This window comes from Salvelinus namaycush, chromosome 29, assembly GCF_016432855.1.
Source record: "Salvelinus namaycush isolate Seneca chromosome 29, SaNama_1.0, whole genome shotgun sequence".
NCBI lineage: Eukaryota > Metazoa > Chordata > Actinopteri > Salmoniformes > Salmonidae > Salvelinus > Salvelinus namaycush.
This window is the reverse complement of record NC_052335.1, coordinates 35,375,036-35,392,502: the sequence shown is the minus strand read 5'-3', so window position 1 is coordinate 35,392,502 and position 17,467 is coordinate 35,375,036. Positions and strand designations below refer to the sequence as shown.

At 46.8% G+C, this 17,467-nt stretch overlaps 1 protein-coding gene across 1 annotated transcript in view; it reads right to left on the bottom strand.

Moving 5' to 3' along the window:
• Positions 1–14,562: 14,562 nt before the first annotated feature.
• Positions 14,563–17,467, bottom strand: part of LOC120024122 (ras-related protein Rab-15-like) — a 40,030-nt gene continuing 37,125 nt past the window's right edge. Inside the window, exon 6 of the mRNA XM_038968271.1 lies at positions 14,563–14,721. Coding sequence (XP_038824199.1) covers positions 14,563–14,721 — 159 coding nt within the window. The remainder of the gene's footprint in view (positions 14,722–17,467) is intronic.

The window sequence follows — 17,467 nt, the reverse complement described above, 5'->3', positions numbered from 1 at the left end:
GCAGTGAGGGAGATCTGTCCTGTTTATCTTTCAGCAGTGAGGGAGATCTGTCCTGTTTATCATTCAGCAGTGAGGGAGATCTGTCCTGTTTATCATTCAGCAGTGAGGGAGATCTGTCCTGTTTATCATTCAGCAGTGAGGGAGATCTGTCCTGTTTATCATTCAGCAGTGAGGGAGATCTGTCCTGTTTATCCTTCAGCAGTGAGGGAGATCTGTCCTGTTTATCCTTCAGCAGTGAGGGAGATCTGCCCTGTTTATCCTTCAACAGTGAGGGAGATCTGCCCTGTTTATCCTTCAGCAGTGAGGGAGATCTGTCCTGTTTATCTTTCAGCAGTGAGGGAGATCTGTCCTGTTTATCATTCAGCAGTGAGGGAGATCTTTCCTGTTTATCATTCAGCAGTGAGGGAGATCTGTCCTGTTTATCATTCAGCAGTGAGGGAGATCTGTCCTGTTTATCCTTCAGCAGTGAGGGAGATCTGTCCTGTTTATCATTCAGCAGTGAGGGAGATCTTTCCTGTTTATCCTTCAGCAGTGAGAGAGATCTGTCCTGTTTATCATTCAGCAGTGAGGGAGATCTGTCCTGTTTATCCTTCAGCAGTGAGGGAGATCTGTCCTGTTTATCATTCAGCAGTGAGGGAGATCTGTCCTGTTTATCCTTCAGCAGTGAGAGAGATCTGTCCTGTTTATCATTCAGCAGTGAGGGAGATCTGTCCTGTTTATCCTTCAGCAGTGAGAGAGATCTGTCCTGTTTATCATTCAGCAGTGAGGGAGATCTGTCCTGTTTATCATTCAGCAGTGAGGGAGATCTGTCCTGTTTATCCTTCAGCAGTGAGGGAGATCTGTCCTGTTTATCCTTCAGCAGTGAGGGAGATCTGTCCTGTTTATCCTTCAGCAGTGAGGGAGATCTGTCCTGTTTATCCTTCAGCAGTGAGGGATATCTGTCCTGTTTATCATTCAGCAGTGAGGGAGATCTGTCCTGTTTATCATTCAGCAGTGAGGGAGATCTGTCCTGTTTATCATTCAGCAGTGAGGGAGATCTGTCCTGTTTATCATTCAGCAGTGAGGGAGATCTGTCCTGTTTATCATTCAGCAGTGAGTGAGATCTGTCCTGTTTATCATTCAGCAGTGATGGAGATCTGTCCTGTTTATCAATCAGCAGTGAGGGAGATCTGTCCTGTTTATCATTCAGCAGTGAGAGAGATCTGTCCTGTTTATCATTCAGCAGTGAGGGAGATCTGTCCTGTTTATCAATCAGCAGTGAGGGAGATCTGTCCTGTTTATCATTCAGCAGTGAGTGAGATCTGTCCTGTTTATCATTCAGCAGTGAGGGAGATCTGTCCTGTTTATCAATCAGCAGTGAGGGAGATCTGTCCTGTTTATCATTCAGCAGTGAGGGAGATCTGTCCTGTTTATCAATCAGCAGTGAGTGAGATCTGTCCTGTTTATCATTCAGCAGTGAGGGAGATCTGTCCTGTTTATCATTCAGCAGTGAGGGAGATCTGTCCTGTTTATCAATCAGCAGTGAGGGAGATCTGTCCTGTTTATCATTCAGCAGTGAGGGAGATCTGTCCTGTTTATCAATCAGAAGTGAGGGAGATCTGTCCTGTTTATCATTCAGCAGTGAGGGAGATCTGTCCTGTTTATCATTCAGCAGTGAGGGAGATCTGTCCTGTTTATCAATCAGCAGTGAGGGAGATCTGTCCTGTTTATCATTCAGCAGTGAGGGAGATCTGTCCTGTTTATCAATCAGAAGTGAGGGAGATCTGTCCTGTTTATCATTCAGCAGTGAGGGAGATCTGTCCTGTTTATCATTCAGCAGTGTACACCTCTTCTCCTCTCAAGGAGCGGAAGGAGAAGAGTGACTCACACTGGAGTGAACGCACCGCGGAGAAGAGAAGAGGTGGGAGGATGACATCACTACAGTCATAACACTGAAGAGTTGCCTTAAAGCTGCTGCTGAACCCAGATATGCGCACACACACACACACACACACACACACACACACACACACACACACACACACACACACACACACACACACACAGAGAAACAGACAGACACACACACACACACACACACACATAAACAGACACACACACACACACACACACACACACACATTCTCCCTCCCCATCTCCACCCACCACCAATGTCAAACTCCTCCTCCACATGCACACTGAGCCCTCCTCTCCTCCCTTCATCCTCCCTCTTCCCATAACAACACGGAACATCACCCTCCACTCCTCCCTTCATCCTCCCTCTTCCCATAACAACACGGAACATCACCCTCCACTCCTCCCTTCATCCTCCCTCTTCCCATAACAACACGGAACATCGCCCTCCTCTCCTCCCTTCATCCTCCCTCTTCCCATAACAACACGGAACATCGCCCTCCTCTCCTCCCTTCATCCTCCCTCTTCTCATAACAACCCGGAACATCGCCCTCCTCTCCTCCCTTCATCCTCCCTCTTCCCATAACAACACGGAACATCGCCCTCCTCTCCTCCCTTCATCCTCCCTCTTCCCATAACAACACGGAACATCGCCCTCCACTCCTACCTTCATCCTCCCTCTTCCCATAACAACACGGAACATCGCCCTCCTCTCCTCCCTTCATCCTCCCTCTTCCCATAACAACACGGAACATCGCCCTCCCCTCCTCCCTTCATCCTCCCTCTTCCCATAACAACACGGAACATCGCCCTCCTCTCCTCCCTTCATCCTCCCTCTTCCCATAACAACACGGAACATCGCCCTCCACTCCTCCCTTCATCCTCCCTCTTCCCATAACAACACGGAACATCGCCCTCCTCTCCTCCCTTCATCCTCCCTCTTCCCATAACAACACGGAACATCGCCCTCCTCTCCTCCCTTCATCCTCCCTCTTCCCATAACAACACGGAACATCACCCTCCTCTCCTCCCTTCATCCTCCCTCTTCTCATAACAACACTGAACATCGCCCTCCTCTCCTCCCTTCATCCTCCCTCTTCCCATAACAACACGGAACATCGCCCTCCTCTCCTCCCTTCATCCTCCCTCTTCCCATAACAACACGGAACATCGCCCTCCTCTCCTCCCTTCATCCTCCCTCTTCCCATAACAACACGGAACATCGCCCTCCTCTCCTCCCTTCATCCTCCCTCTTCCCATAACAACACGGAACATCGCCCTCCTCTCCTCCCTTCATCCTCCCTCTTCCCATAACAACACGGAACATCGCCCTCCTCTCCTCCCTTCATCCTCCCTCTTCCCATAACAACACGGAACATCGCCCTCCTCTCCTCCCTTCATCCTCCCTCTTCCCATAACAACACGGAACATCGCCCTCCTCTCCTCCCTTCATCCTCCCTCTTCCCATAACAACACGGAACATCGCCCTCCTCTCCTCCCTTCATCCTCCCTCTTCCCATAACAACACGGAACATCGCCCTCCTCTCCTCCCTTCATCCTCCCTCTTCCCATAACAACACGGAACATCGCCCTCCTCTCCTCCCTTCATCCTCCCTCTTCCCATAACAACACGGAACATCACCCTCCTCTCCTCCCTTCATCCTCCCTCTTCTCATAACAACACTGAACATCGCCCTCCTCTCCTCCCTTCATCCTCCCTCTTCTCATAACAACACTGAACATCGCCCTCCTCTCCTCCCTTCATCCTCCCTCTTCCCATAACAACACGGAACATCGCCCTCCTCTCCTCCCTTCATCCTCCCTCTTCCCATAACAACACGGAACATCGCCCTCCTCTCCTCCCTTCATCCTCCCTCTTCCCATAACAACACGGAACATCGCCCTCCTCTCCTCCCTTCATCCTCCCTCTTCCCATAACAACACGGAACATCGCCCTCCTCTCCTCCCTTCATCCTCCCTCTTCCCATAACAACACGGAACATCGCCCTCCTCTCCTCCCTTCATCCTCCCTCTTCCCATAACAACACGGAACATCGCCCTCCTCTCCTCCCTTCATCCTCCCTCTTCCCATAACAACACGGAACATCGCCCTCCTCTCCTCCCTTCATCCTCCCTCTTCTCATAACAACACGGAACATCGTTTTCTTGATGTTCTGTTCTGAGGAAATGTTTCAGATGTTTTCTTTTTGGTTTGTCACCAAACTAGAAGAGGGTTAGTGTTAGGGGGAGGAGGAGGGAGAGTGGTGGCCAGGCTAACTAGAGGAGGGTTAGTGTTAGGGGGAGGAGGAGGAGGAGGGAGAGTGGTGGCCAGGCTAACTAGAGGAGGGTTAGTGTTAGGGGGAGGAGGAGGAGGAGGGAGAGTGGTGGCCAGGCTAACTAGAGGAGAGGAGGAGAGTGGTGGCCAGGCTAACTAGAGGAGAGGAGGAGAGTGGTGGCCAGGCTAACTAGAGGAGAGGAGGAGAGTGGTGGCCAGGCTAACTAGAGGAGAGGGAGAGTGGTGGCCAGGCTAACTAGAGGAGGAGGGAGAGTGGTGGCCAGGCTAACTAGAGGAGAGTTAGTGTTAGGGGGAGGAGGAGAGTGGTGGCCAGGCTAACTAGAGGAGAGGAGGAGAGTGGTGGCCAGGCTAACTAGAGGAGGGTTAGTGTTAGGGGGAGGAGGAGGAGGAGGGAGAGTGGTGGCCAGGCTAACTAGAGGAGAGGAGGAGAGTGGTGGCCAGGCTAACTAGAGGAGAGGGAGAGTGGTGGCCAGGCTAACTAGAGGAGGAGGGAGAGTGGTGGCCAGGCTAACTAGAGGAGAGTTAGTGTTAGGGGGAGGAGGAGAGTGGTGGCCAGGCTAACTAGAGGAGGAGGGAGAGTGGTGGCCAGGCTAACTAGAGGAGGAGGGAGAGTGGTGGCCAGGCTAACTCGAGGAGAGGGGAGAGTGGTGGCCAGGCTAACTAGAGGAGAGGGGAGAGTGGTGGCCAGGCTAACTAGAGGAGAGGGAGAGTGGTGGCCAGTCTAACTAGAGGAGGAGGGAGAGTGGTGGCCAGGCTAACTAGAGGAGAGGGGAGAGTGGTGGCCAGGCTAACTAGAGGAGAGGGGAGAGTGGTGGCCAGGCTAACTAGAGGAGAGGGAGAGTGGTGGCCAGGCTAACTAGAGGAGAGGGGAGAGTGGTGGCCAGGCTAACTAGAGGAGGAGGGAGAGTGGTGGCCAGGCTAACTAGAGGAGGGTTAGTGTTAGGGGGAGGAGGAGAGTGGTGGCCAGGCTAACTAGAAGAGGAGGGAGAGTGGTGGCCAGGCTAACTAGAGGAGAGGGGAGAGTGGTGGCCAGGCTAACTAGGAGAGGGGAGAGTGGTGGCCAGGCTAACTAGAAGAGGAGGGTAGAGTGGTTGCCAGGCTAACTAGAGGAGAGGGAGAGTGGTGGCCAGGCTAACTAGAGGAGGAGGGAGGGTGGTGGCCAGGCTAACTGGAGGAGAGGGGAGAGTGGTGGCCAGGCTAACTAGAAGAGAGGGGAGAGTGGTGGCCAGGCTAACTAGAAGAGAGGGGAGAGTGGTGGCCAGGCTAACTAGAGGAGAGGGGAGAGTGGTTGCCAGGCTAACTAGAAGAGAGGGGAGAGTGGTGGCCAGGCTAACTAGAGGAGAGGGGAGAGTGGTTGCCAGGCTAACTGGAGGAGAGGGGAGAGTGGTTGCCAGGCTAACTAGAGGAGAGGGAGAGTGGTGGCCAGTCTAACTAGAGGAGAGGGAGAGTGGTGGCCAGGCTAACTAGAGGAGGAGGGAGAGTGGTGGCCAGGCTAACTAGAGGAGAGGGAGAGTGGTGGCCAGGCTAACTAGAGGAGAGGGGAGAGTGGTGGCCAGGCTAACTAGAGGAGGAGGGAGAGTGGTGGCCAGGCTAACTAGAGGAGAGTTAGTGTTAGGGGGAGGAGGAGAGTGGTGGCCAGGCTAACTAGAGGAGGGGGGAGAGTGGTGGCCAGGCTAACTAGAGGAGGGGGGAGAGTGGTGGCCAGGCTAACTAGAGGAGAGGGGAGAGTGGTGGCCAGGCTAACTAGAGGAGAGGGGAGAGTGGTGGCCAGGCTAACTAGAGGAGAGGGGAGAGTGGTGGCCAGGCTAACTAGAGGAGAGGGGAGAGTGGTGGCCAGTCTAACTAGAGGAGGAGGGAGAGTGGTGGCCAGGCTAACTAGGAGAGGAGGGAGAGTGGTGGCCAGGCTAACTAGAGGAGGAGGGAGAGTGGTGGCCAGGCTAACTAGAGGAGAGGGGAGAGTGGTGGCCAGGCTAACTAGAGGAGAGGGGAGAGTGGTGGCCAGGCTAACTAGAGGAGGAGGGAGAGTGGTGGCCAGGCTAACTAGAGGAGAGGGGAGAGTGGTGGCCAGGCTAACTAGGGGAGAGTGGTGGCCAGGCTAACTAGAGGAGAGGGAGAGTGGTGGCCAGTCTAACTAGAGGAGAGGGGAGAGTGGTGGCTAGGCTAACTAGAGGAGAGGGAGAGTGGTGGCTAGGCTAACTAGAGGAGAGGGAGAGTGGTGGCCAGACTAACTAGAGGTGACGGGAGAGTGGTGGCCAGGCTAACTAGAGCAGAGGGAGAGTGGTTGCCAGGCTAACTAGAGGAGGAGGGAGAGTGGTGGCCAGGCTAACTAGAGGAGGAGGGAGAGTGGTGGCCAGGCTAACTAGAGGAGAGGGGAGAGTGGTGGCCAGGCTAACTAGAGGAGAGGGGAGAGTGGTGGCCAGGCTAACTAGAGGAGGAGGGAGAGTGGTGGCCAGGCTAACTAGAGGAGAGGGGAGAGTGGTGGCCAGGCTAACTAGAGCAGAGGGGAGAGTGGTGGCCAGTCTAACTAGAGGAGAGGGAGAGTGGTGGCCAGTCTAACTAGAGGAGAGGGGAGAGTGGTGGCTAGGCTAACTAGAGGAGAGGGAGAGTGGTGGCCAGACTAACTAGAGGTGACGGGAGAGTGGTGGCCAGGCTAACTAGAGCAGAGGGAGAGTGGTTGCCAGGCTAACTGGAGGAGGAGGAGAGTGGTGGCCAATGGGTGGCCAGGACACGGTCACACTCTAACAAGATTTTTGGGATGGGGGCTAAGGTGTAGAAATGGAGGGGCGGAGGGGATTTCAAACTGTGGCCCTGTGCTGTGACAACTACAGTGTGTGTGTGTGTGTGTGTGTGTGTGTGTGTGTGTGTGTGTGTGTGTGTGTGTGTGTGTGTGTGTGTGTGTGTGTGTGTGTGTCTGAGTGTGTGTCTGAGTGCGTGTGTGTCTGAGTGCGTGTGTGTCTGAGTGCGTGTCTGAGTGCGTGTCTGAGTGCGTGTCTGAGTGCGTGTCTGAGTGCGTGTCTGAGTGCGTGTGTGTGTCTGAGTGTGTGTTTGTGTGTGCTGTCTTCCCTAAAGACACAGCTTGGTCCCAGCTCCTGGCCCTGGGATGCCATGATAGCACAGAGGGACTACGGGAGTGTGATTAATCTGTAGCCCTCCACCCCATACACACACTTTCACAAACACACTCTCTCACACACACACTCTCTCCTACTGTTTCTAATGCGATTGAATGGAGCCTGATGAAAGGCAGTAGGATTAGTTCTGGAAGCATCTGTGAGATGGTGTAGGTTAAGATGCAGACAGTGTTTCTTTCATAACATCCGGCGTGTGTCCCAAATGGCAACATATTTCCTATATTCTGCACTACTTTTGACCAGGGGCCAACAGGGAATGGGGTGCCATTTGGGACACAGCCCCAATCCCATTTATCTTCCTCTAATCTCTATAAATAACCACTAGATCCTCTGGACCTCCAGGCCACCTCCACTGCATGTTTTCATAGTTCCCCTCTAATCGGGGACTGATTTAGACCTGGGACACCAGGTGGGGGATTCCCCTCTAATCAGGGACTGATTTAGACCTGGGACATTAGGTGGGGGTTTCCCCTCTAATCAGGGACTGATTTAGACCTGGGACACCAGGTGGGGGATTCCCCTCTAATCAGGGACTGATTTAGACCTGGGACACCAGGTGGGGGATTCCCCTCTAATCAGGGACTGATTTAGACCTGGGACATTAGGTGGGGGATTCCCCTCTAATCAGGGACTGATTTAGACCTGGGACATTAGGTGGGGGTTTCCCCTCTAATCGGGGACTGATTTAGAGATGGGACATTAGGTGGGGGATTACCCTCTAATCAGGGACTGGTTTAGACCTGGGACATCAGGTGGGTGCAATTAAGGTTTAGACCTGGGACATCAGGTGGGTGCAATTAAGGATCAGGTAGAACAGAGAACCAGCAGGCTACAGACCTGGCAGGGTCAGAGTTGAATACCCCTGCACTAGAGGATGAGAATCCCCTCTCTCAAGCATTTATGTTTCCCTCTGTCTTCACACTAAGCAGAATTGGACCTACTTGAGACATGGTAGCTACTCTCCTCATGGCACCAACTGTGTGTGTGTTTCAGAGAGAGAGAGAGAGAGAGAGAGAGAGAGAGAGAGAGAGAGAGAGAGAGAGAGAGAGAGAGAGAGAGAGAGAGAGAGAGAGAGAGAGAGAGAGAGAGAGAGAGAGAGAGAGAGAGAGAGAGAGAGAGAGAGAGAGAGAGAGAGAGAGAGAGAGAGAGAGAGAGAGAGAGAGAGAGAGAGAGAGAGAGAGAGAGAGAGAGAGAGAGAGAGAGAGAGAGAGAGAGAGAGAGAGAGAGAGAGAGAGAGAGAGAGAGAGAGAGAGAGAGAGAGAGAGAGAGAGAGAGAGAGAGAGAGAGAGAGAGAGAGAGAGAGAGAGAGAGATTTTTTTTGTATATTATCTACCTCACTTGCTTTGGCAATGTTAACACGTTTCCCATGCCAATAAAGCCCATTGAATTGAGAGAGAGAGTACGTACATCCCAATAATATCTCCTTTCTTCTAAAGTGTGCACTCATTCACTACTTCCCACAAATCTAAAAGCATTGCGTTGCTGGTTACATGGACTAGTTTTCACCATATTTCTCAGACCATTTACTTCCTTTCAAATCAGTGAGGGGATTAACCTAGTGGCACACGTTGGAGAGAAGAGACGATGGAGACATAACCAGAGAGAACGGGAGTCACACAGATACAGAGATATATCCAGAGCTGCCATTTCAGTCAGGCAGACGTCACAGCAATACCTCTGACACATCATCATCATGCAGATTCACATTTTAGTCGACGCTCTAATCCAGAGTGATTTACAGTAGAGTGCATACATTTTCCCATATTTGTCCCCCGTGGGAAAACGAACCCACAACCCTGGAGTTGTAACCTCCATGCTCTACCAACTGAGCCACACGGGACACCATAGGGTGCCATTCGCCCTCGCTGTCACCTCGGACTAAGCAATCGTTGCTGGCTTGTGTTCGGCATGATCCTGAGTATTGCCAGGATTAATGAAAACAGATTTGGAGTTGAAGGATAAGATCCTCCGAGAACTACATGTACTTGAAACACAAAACAGTCACAACATTTATACCCATACAGTTATTTCAACAATCAGGTTCTTCCAAGTGTCACGTTCTGACCTTAGTTCTTTTGTATTTTCTTTGTTTTAGTATGGTCAGGGCGTGAGTTGGGTGGGTAATCTATGTTTTGTGTTTCTATGTTGGGTTTGTCGTTTGGCCTGATATGGTTCTCAATCAGAGGCAGGTGTTTGTCATTGTCTCTGATTGGGAACCATATTTAGGTAGCCTGTTTTGTATTGTGGGTTGTGGGTGATTGTTCCTGTTCGTGTGTTCCTGTGTTCTGTGTTCACATTTTCGGGACTGTAGCGTCTTCGGTTGTTTTTGTCAGTTTATTGTTTTGTTCGTTCTTGAAAGTATTCGATTAAATATGAACACACACCACGCTGCATCTTGGTCCTCTTCTTCTCCTCCAGACGACGAACGTTACACCAAGTTCTTTTACGTGGGGAATATGGATGCAAAGGGATCATGTGAGGTAAAAACATGAGTTATCCGACTATTCCACCTACTGGTAAAAAAAAACATAATACATAATACATTATATTCCAGACTACTTTCTGAGACACAGGAGCTGATGTCCTACTGGTCTTTCCATTTACACCCAGGTCTAAATTAGTCCCTGAAACAGGCATATATATATTTTTAAAGGCATTCATGAAAGCCGGTGGACACTATTGCCTGGAATTCAATCCAGTTCATGCTTTATTCATTCCTATTGCTCCATGACACAGGGGTGGCCAATCGTACCCTTTTTTATTTTATTTAATCAAGTTACCACAACAGCATGATGAGTCATACATCTGCCAGTATTTATTCAATAAACATCTGAAAGTATTACAACGTTGCTCGTTATATATTTCCACAAAATGCAATTCAAGTAGTCATTATCAAACAGCACAGATATACATTTCATCATCTCACATCATAGTCCTGTATTTCACCCTTATCTAGAGATCATAGTCCTGTATTTCACCCTTAGAGATCATAGTCCTGTATTTCACCCTTAGAGATCATAGTCCTGTATTTCACCCTTAGAGATCATAGTCCTGTATTTCACCCTTGGAGATCATAGTCCTGTATTTCACCCTTGGAGATCATAGTCCTGTATTTCACCCTTATCTAGAGATCCTAGTCCTGTATTTCACCCTTAGAGATCCTAGTCCTGTATTTCACCCTTAGAGATCATAGTCCGGTATTTCACCCTTATCTAGAGATCATAGTCCTGTATTTCACCCTTAGAGATCATAGTCCGGTATTTCACCCTTATCTAGAGATCATAGTCCGGTATTTCACCCTTAGAGATCATAGTCCTGTATTTCACCCTTATCTAGAGATCATAGTCCTGTATTTCACCCTTAGAGATCCTAGTCCTGTATTTCACCCTTAGAGATCCTAGTCCGGTATTTCACCCTTATCTAGAGATCATAGTCCTGTATTTCACCCTTGGAGATCATAGTCCTGTATTTCACCCTTATCTAGAGATCCTAGTCCTGTATTTCACCCTTAGAGATCCTAGTCCTGTATTTCACCCTTAGAGATCATAGTCCGGTATTTCACCCTTATCTAGAGATCATAGTCCTGTATTTCACCCTTAGAGATCATAGTCCGGTATTTCACCCTTAGAGATCATAGTCCTGTATTTCACCCTTATCTAGAGATCATAGTCCTGTATTTCACCCTTAGAGATCCTAGTCCTGTATTTCACCCTTAGAGATCATAGTCCTGTATTTCACCCTTATCTAGAGATCATAGTCCTGTATTTCACCCTTAGAGATCATAGTCCGGCATTTCACCCTTATCTAGAGATCCTAGTCCTGTATTTCACCCTTAGAGATCCTAGTCCTGTATTTCACCCTTAGAGATCATAGTCCGGTATTTCACCCTTATCTAGAGATCATAGTCCGGTATTTCACCCTTATCTAGAGATCATAGTCCTGTATTTCACCCTTATCTAGAGATCCTAGTCCTGTATTTCACCCTTAGAGATCATAGTCCTGTATTTCACCCTTAGAGATCATAGTCCGGTATTTCACCCTTATCTAGAGATCCTAGTCCTGTATTTCACCCTTAGAGATCCTAGTCCTGTATTTCACCCTTAGAGATCATAGTCCGGTATTTCACCCTTATCTAGAGATCATAGTCCGGTATTTCACCCTTATCTAGAGATCATAGTCCTGTATTTCACCCTTAGAGATCATAGTCCTGTATTTCACCCTTAGAGATCATAGTCCTGTATTTCACCCTTATCTAGAGATCATAGTCCTGTATTTCACCCTTATCTAGAGATCATAGTCCTTTATTTCACCCTTGTCTAGAGATCATAGTCCTGTATTTCACCCTTAGAGATCATAGTCCTGTATTTCACCCTTATCTAGAGATCCTAGTCCTGTATTTCACCCTTAGAGATCATAGTCCGGTATTTCACCCTTATCTAGAGATCATAGTCCGGTATTTCACCCTTATCTAGAGATCATAGTCCTGTATTTCACCCTTAGAGATCATAGTCCTGTATTTCACCCTTAGAGATCATAGTCCGGTATTTCACCCTTATCTAGAGATCATAGTCCGGTATTTCACCCTTATCTAGAGATCCTAGTCCTGTATTTCACCCTTAGAGATCATAGTCCTGTATTTCACCCTTAGAGATCATAGTCCTGTATTTCACCCTTGTCTAGAGATCATAGTCCTGTATTTCACCCTTGTCTAGAGATCATAGTCCTGTATTTCACCCTTGTCTAGAGATCATAGTCCTGTATTTCACCCTTGTCTAGAGATCATAGTCCTGTATTTCACCCTTGTCTAGAGATCATAGTCCTGTATTTCACCCTTAGAGATCCTAGTCCTGTATTTCACCCTTAGAGATCATAGTCCGGTATTTCACCCTTATCTAGAGATCATAGTCCTGTATTTCACCCTTGGAGATCATAGTCCTGTATTTCACCCTTAGAGATCATAGTCCTGTATTTCACCCTTATCTAGAGATCCTAGTCCTGTATTTCACCCTTAGAGATCATAGTCCGGTATTTCACCCTTATCTAGAGATCATAGTCCGGTATTTCACCCTTATCTAGAGATCATAGTCCTGTATTTCACCCTTAGAGATCATAGTCCTGTATTTCACCCTTAGAGATCATAGTCCGGTATTTCACCCTTATCTAGAGATCATAGTCCGGTATTTCACCCTTATCTAGAGATCCTAGTCCTGTATTTCACCCTTAGAGATCATAGTCCTGTATTTCACCCTTAGAGATCATAGTCCTGTATTTCACCCTTGTCTAGAGATCATAGTCCTGTATTTCACCCTTGTCTAGAGATCATAGTCCTGTATTTCACCCTTGTCTAGAGATCATAGTCCTGTATTTCACCCTTGTCTAGAGATCATAGTCCTGTATTTCACCCTTGTCTAGAGATCATAGTCCTGTATTTCACCCTTAGAGATCCTAGTCCTGTATTTCACCCTTAGAGATCATAGTCCTGTATTTCACCCTTATCTAGAGATCCTAGTCCTGTATTTCACCCTTAGAGATCCTAGTCCTGTATTTCACCTGTATCTAGAGATCATAGTCCTGTATTTCACCTGTATCTAGAGATCCTAGTCCGGTATTTCACCTGTATCTAGAGATCCTAGTCCTGTATTTCACCCTTAGAGATCATAGTCCTGTATTTCACCTGTATCTAGAGATCCTAGTCCTGTATTTCATTCAAAACGACATACCATATTATCACTTGCACACAAACAGTAGTGTTTGACAGTAGCAGTAGTAACATTGAGTCAGTAGCTGCAGACAGTAGAGGTTAGTCCTATGATCAGTTCGTATAGCCACTCTGGTCAAAAGCTAAAATAGGGTTATAGGGGTATCATGATCAGTTAAATAATTAACTTCATTGAAGTTGCAAGACAGAAGAAGATGAGGATGGAAGTTGGACGCATGCAAATCTCTTGCTGGTCCTTTGCTAGTCTAGATAATACGTTTTCTAAGTTTCTATTCAATGGGCTACTCCGGAAACAGCAGCTATCTAGTGGATAATATGGCGTAAAACTGAAGCAAACAAAACATGTCATCATAGATAGAATCACAGATGGAATAAGTCAACACTTTTTACAGGCCTGTAATGCTCATAGGTTTAAACTAACATTAAACTAATGTACATTATCATGGAAAGTTGTCTTGATAAACACAATTGCAAAAGCTAAAAACTAAACGGAAACATTGTCTGCACAACAAACGACACCCTATCCCCTATTAGTGCAGTAGGTCTGAGCAGAGCCAAGCAGTGTACTATAAAGGGAATAAGGTGTGATTTGAGACTCACTACAAGTAGAACAGTGTAATGTGTTGTGACCCATTCATCAACAGCTCTGCACTATCTGCTTCATATAGCAACGCAGCATGTATCAGTAGCACCCTCTGGTGCCCAAACCTATGAACTACAATGAAAAATACCATGAAAAAAACACTATATTTAAGTCATTTTTAAGTCACTATGATTAATATATACACTAGATGACTATTTAAGGGGCGCTGTTTTGAAGCCACCGCGCCTCCATCTTGGTACTCCCCCACCAGTGTAAAAGAAAATACTTAGGAAGATATAGAAACGCATTTATAAATGTCTACATTTGTTTTTGCCACGTTTATTCTATTATTACAGACAACTTAAAGCATACCTTTAAATTATATTGTTAGCTAAATATACAAAAAAATATATAGATACTTTTTTGTTGTTGTTGAAAGTACTGATATTACTGTCACTGTCCCCACTATAATAAATAAATACTTAAATACATGTAATTTTGTCCTTGAAGCATTTCAATGAAATACTGTAGAATTACATTCATTCCTAGAGGACTGCTTTTCTGAGGAGTGCCAATATGGCCGACCGGTGACTTCAAAGCATCTCATTGGCCAATACATAGCATTAGCAATCCAGGGTTTACATACATCATTGGTAAAAACCCATCAAACACCAGTACAGCACCTAGAATGGTAGAAAGGCAATCAGCTACGAGAAGTGTCACCCCCCCACCCTATTCCCTACATAGGGCACCACTTTTGTCACTCTATTCCCTACAAAGTGCACTACTTTCAAGCAGAGCTCGCATAAGGAATAGGGTGTGATTCAAGACGAGGCCAGACCCAGTCCTTACATAAGGAGAAGTGGCACCCTATTCCCTATATAGTTCCCTACTTTTCTCACCCTATTCTCTACATAGTGTACTACTTTTGACCAGGCCCTTAACACCAGCAGCCCTTCTGTGAGGCGACGGCCCCGTCTGTGATGCCCTCCTCCTCCTCCAGGGCGGCAAGGTTGAGCTCGTCTGTGACCGACGCCCTCAGGAGGTCCAGGTCCTTCTTATTGGCCGACAGGACCTGCTCAGCCAATCGCGTGAAGGACTGGGTGAAAGACAGGAAAGTGTTTTGCAAGGCCGATCATTAATTGAACTGTTAGTGCAAATATATATATATATTTATATATATATATATATATTACTGTATATATCACCATATATATGTCACTGTATATAATCACTGTATACAGAGCATTCCGAAAGTTTTCGGACCCCTTGACTTATTCTAAAATGGATAAAATCGTTTCCCCCCCCTCATCAATCTACAAAAAATACCCCATAATGACAGCACAATACCCCATAATGACAGCACAATACCCCATAATGACAGCACAATACCCCATAATGACAGCACAATACCCCATAATGACAGCACAATACCCCATAATGACATCACAATACCCCATAATGACATCACAATACCCCATAATGACATCACAATACCCCATAATGACAAAGCAAAAACAGGTTTTTAGATTATCATTTTTTACTTAAGTATTCAGACCCTTTTCTCAGTACTTTGTTGAAGCATCTTTGGCAGCGATTAAAGCCTCGAGTCATCTTGGGTATGACGCTACAAGCTTGGCACACCTGTATTTGGAGAGTTTCTCCCATTCTTCTCTGCAGATGCTCTCAAGCTCTGTCAGGTTGGATGGGGAGCGTCACTGCACAGCTATGTTCAGGTCTCTCCAGAGATGTACGATCGGGTTCAAGTCCGGGCTCTGGCTGGGTCACTCAAGGACATTCAGAGACTTGTCCTGAAGTCACTCCTGCGTTGTCTTGGCTGTGTGCTTAGGGTCGTTGTCCTGTTCGAAGGTGAACCTTCGCCCTAGTCTGAGGTACTGAATGCTCTGAAGCAGATTTTCATCAAGGATCTCTCTGTACTTTGCTCCGTTCATCTTTCCCTCGATCCTGACTAGTCTCCCAGTCTCTCCCGCTGAAAAACATCCCCACAGCATGATGCTGCCACCACCATGCTTCACCGTAGGGATGGTGCCAGATTTCCTCCAGGCGTGACACTTGGCATTCAGGCCAAAGAGTTCAATCTTGTTTTTATTTATTTAACCTTTATTTAACCAGGAAGGGCTCATTGAGATTTAAAATCTCTTTTTCAAGAGCGTCCTGGCCAAGATAGGCAGCACCAAGTCATTACAAAAAATTACAGACAGACAACATGAAACACTACAAGTAATCTAGTAAAAACCATTCATGAATTCACAAGAGTATAACAATATCAAAAACAGCAAATTAAAAACATTGACAGGTCAGGGAATCAGCCTCAAAATCCTTCATCAGTGATTTAAAAACACCAATCGGGACAAGTTCTTCCAGTTTAAAATTATTCTCATGGTCTGAAAGTCCTTTAGGTGCCTTTTGGCAAACTCCAAGCAGGCTGTTATGTTCCGTTTACTGAGGAGTGGCTTCGGTCTGGCAACTACCATAAAGACCTGATTGGTGGAGTGCTGCAAAGATGGTTGTCCTTCTGGAAGTTTCTCCCATCTCCACATAGGAACTCTGCAACTCTTTCAGAGTGACCATCAGGTTCTTGGTCACCTCTCTGACCAAGACTCTTCTCCCCCATTGTTCAGTTTGGCCGGGCGGCCAGCTCTTGGAAGAGTCTTGGTGGTTCCAAACTTCTTCCATTTAAGAATGATGGAGGCCATTGTGTTATTGGGGACCTTCAATGCTGCAGAAATGTTTTGGTACCCTTCCCCGGATATGTGCCTCGACACAATCCTGTCTCGGAGCTCTACGGACAATTCCTTCGACCTCATGGCTTGGTTTTTGCTCTGACATGCACTGTCAACTGTGGGACCTTATATAGACATGTGTGTACCTTTCCAAATCATGTCCAATCAATTGAATTTACCACAGGTGGACTCCAATCAAGTTGTAGAAACATCTCAAGGATGATCAATGGAAACAGGATGCACCTGAGCTCAATTTTGAGTCTCATAGCAAAGGGTCTGAATGCTTATGTAAATAAGGTATTCATGTTTTTTAAGTTTTAATACATTTGCAAAAATGTATGAAAACCTGTTTTCACCTTGTCATTATGGGGTGTAGAAAAAAAGTAATTTAATTCATTTTAGAATAAGGCTGTAACGTAACAAAATGTGTAAAAAGTCAAGAGGTCTGAATACTTTCCGAATGCACTGTATATGTCACTGTATATGGCACTGTATATGGCACTGTATATGGCACTGTATATGGCACTGTATATATCACTGTATATGTCACTGTATGTGTCACTGTATATGTCACTGTATGTCACTGTATTCATGAGTTGCATGTTTCCTCACAATATTGTTTTTGAATGTTCGTTTTGGACTGATGTCCGACTGAGCTTTCTACTCACTGCATCTTTAATGAGCGCTGATGAACATTCCATCAAAAGTGCATTACAGTGGCTTGGAAATACAATGACATTCAAAAGGAGACTAATAAAAAGGTAGGAAAAGCTTTTGTCATCATTTTGATGTCGCCAGATTGACTTTAGATGCAGTATAACGTTAGCTAGCTAGCTAAGATTGAGGGGAGGTCACCGGATTTTAAATAGCTAATGTTAGCATTGCTAGCTATTTTTGATTAACTTTGCTAGCTAATGACAACATTGCCATCTGTCTAAAGTAAATTTGACGGCATGATAATGCTGACAAGTTGTTTCCTACTAAATATTTGACTACTTTAGCAATTTCATTGTATTTCCAGGCACTATAGTGTAATTTAGACTAAACAGTAGTTAAACTCAGTCATTTTGGATGGAAGTTATCACCACTTTAGGGCGCCAC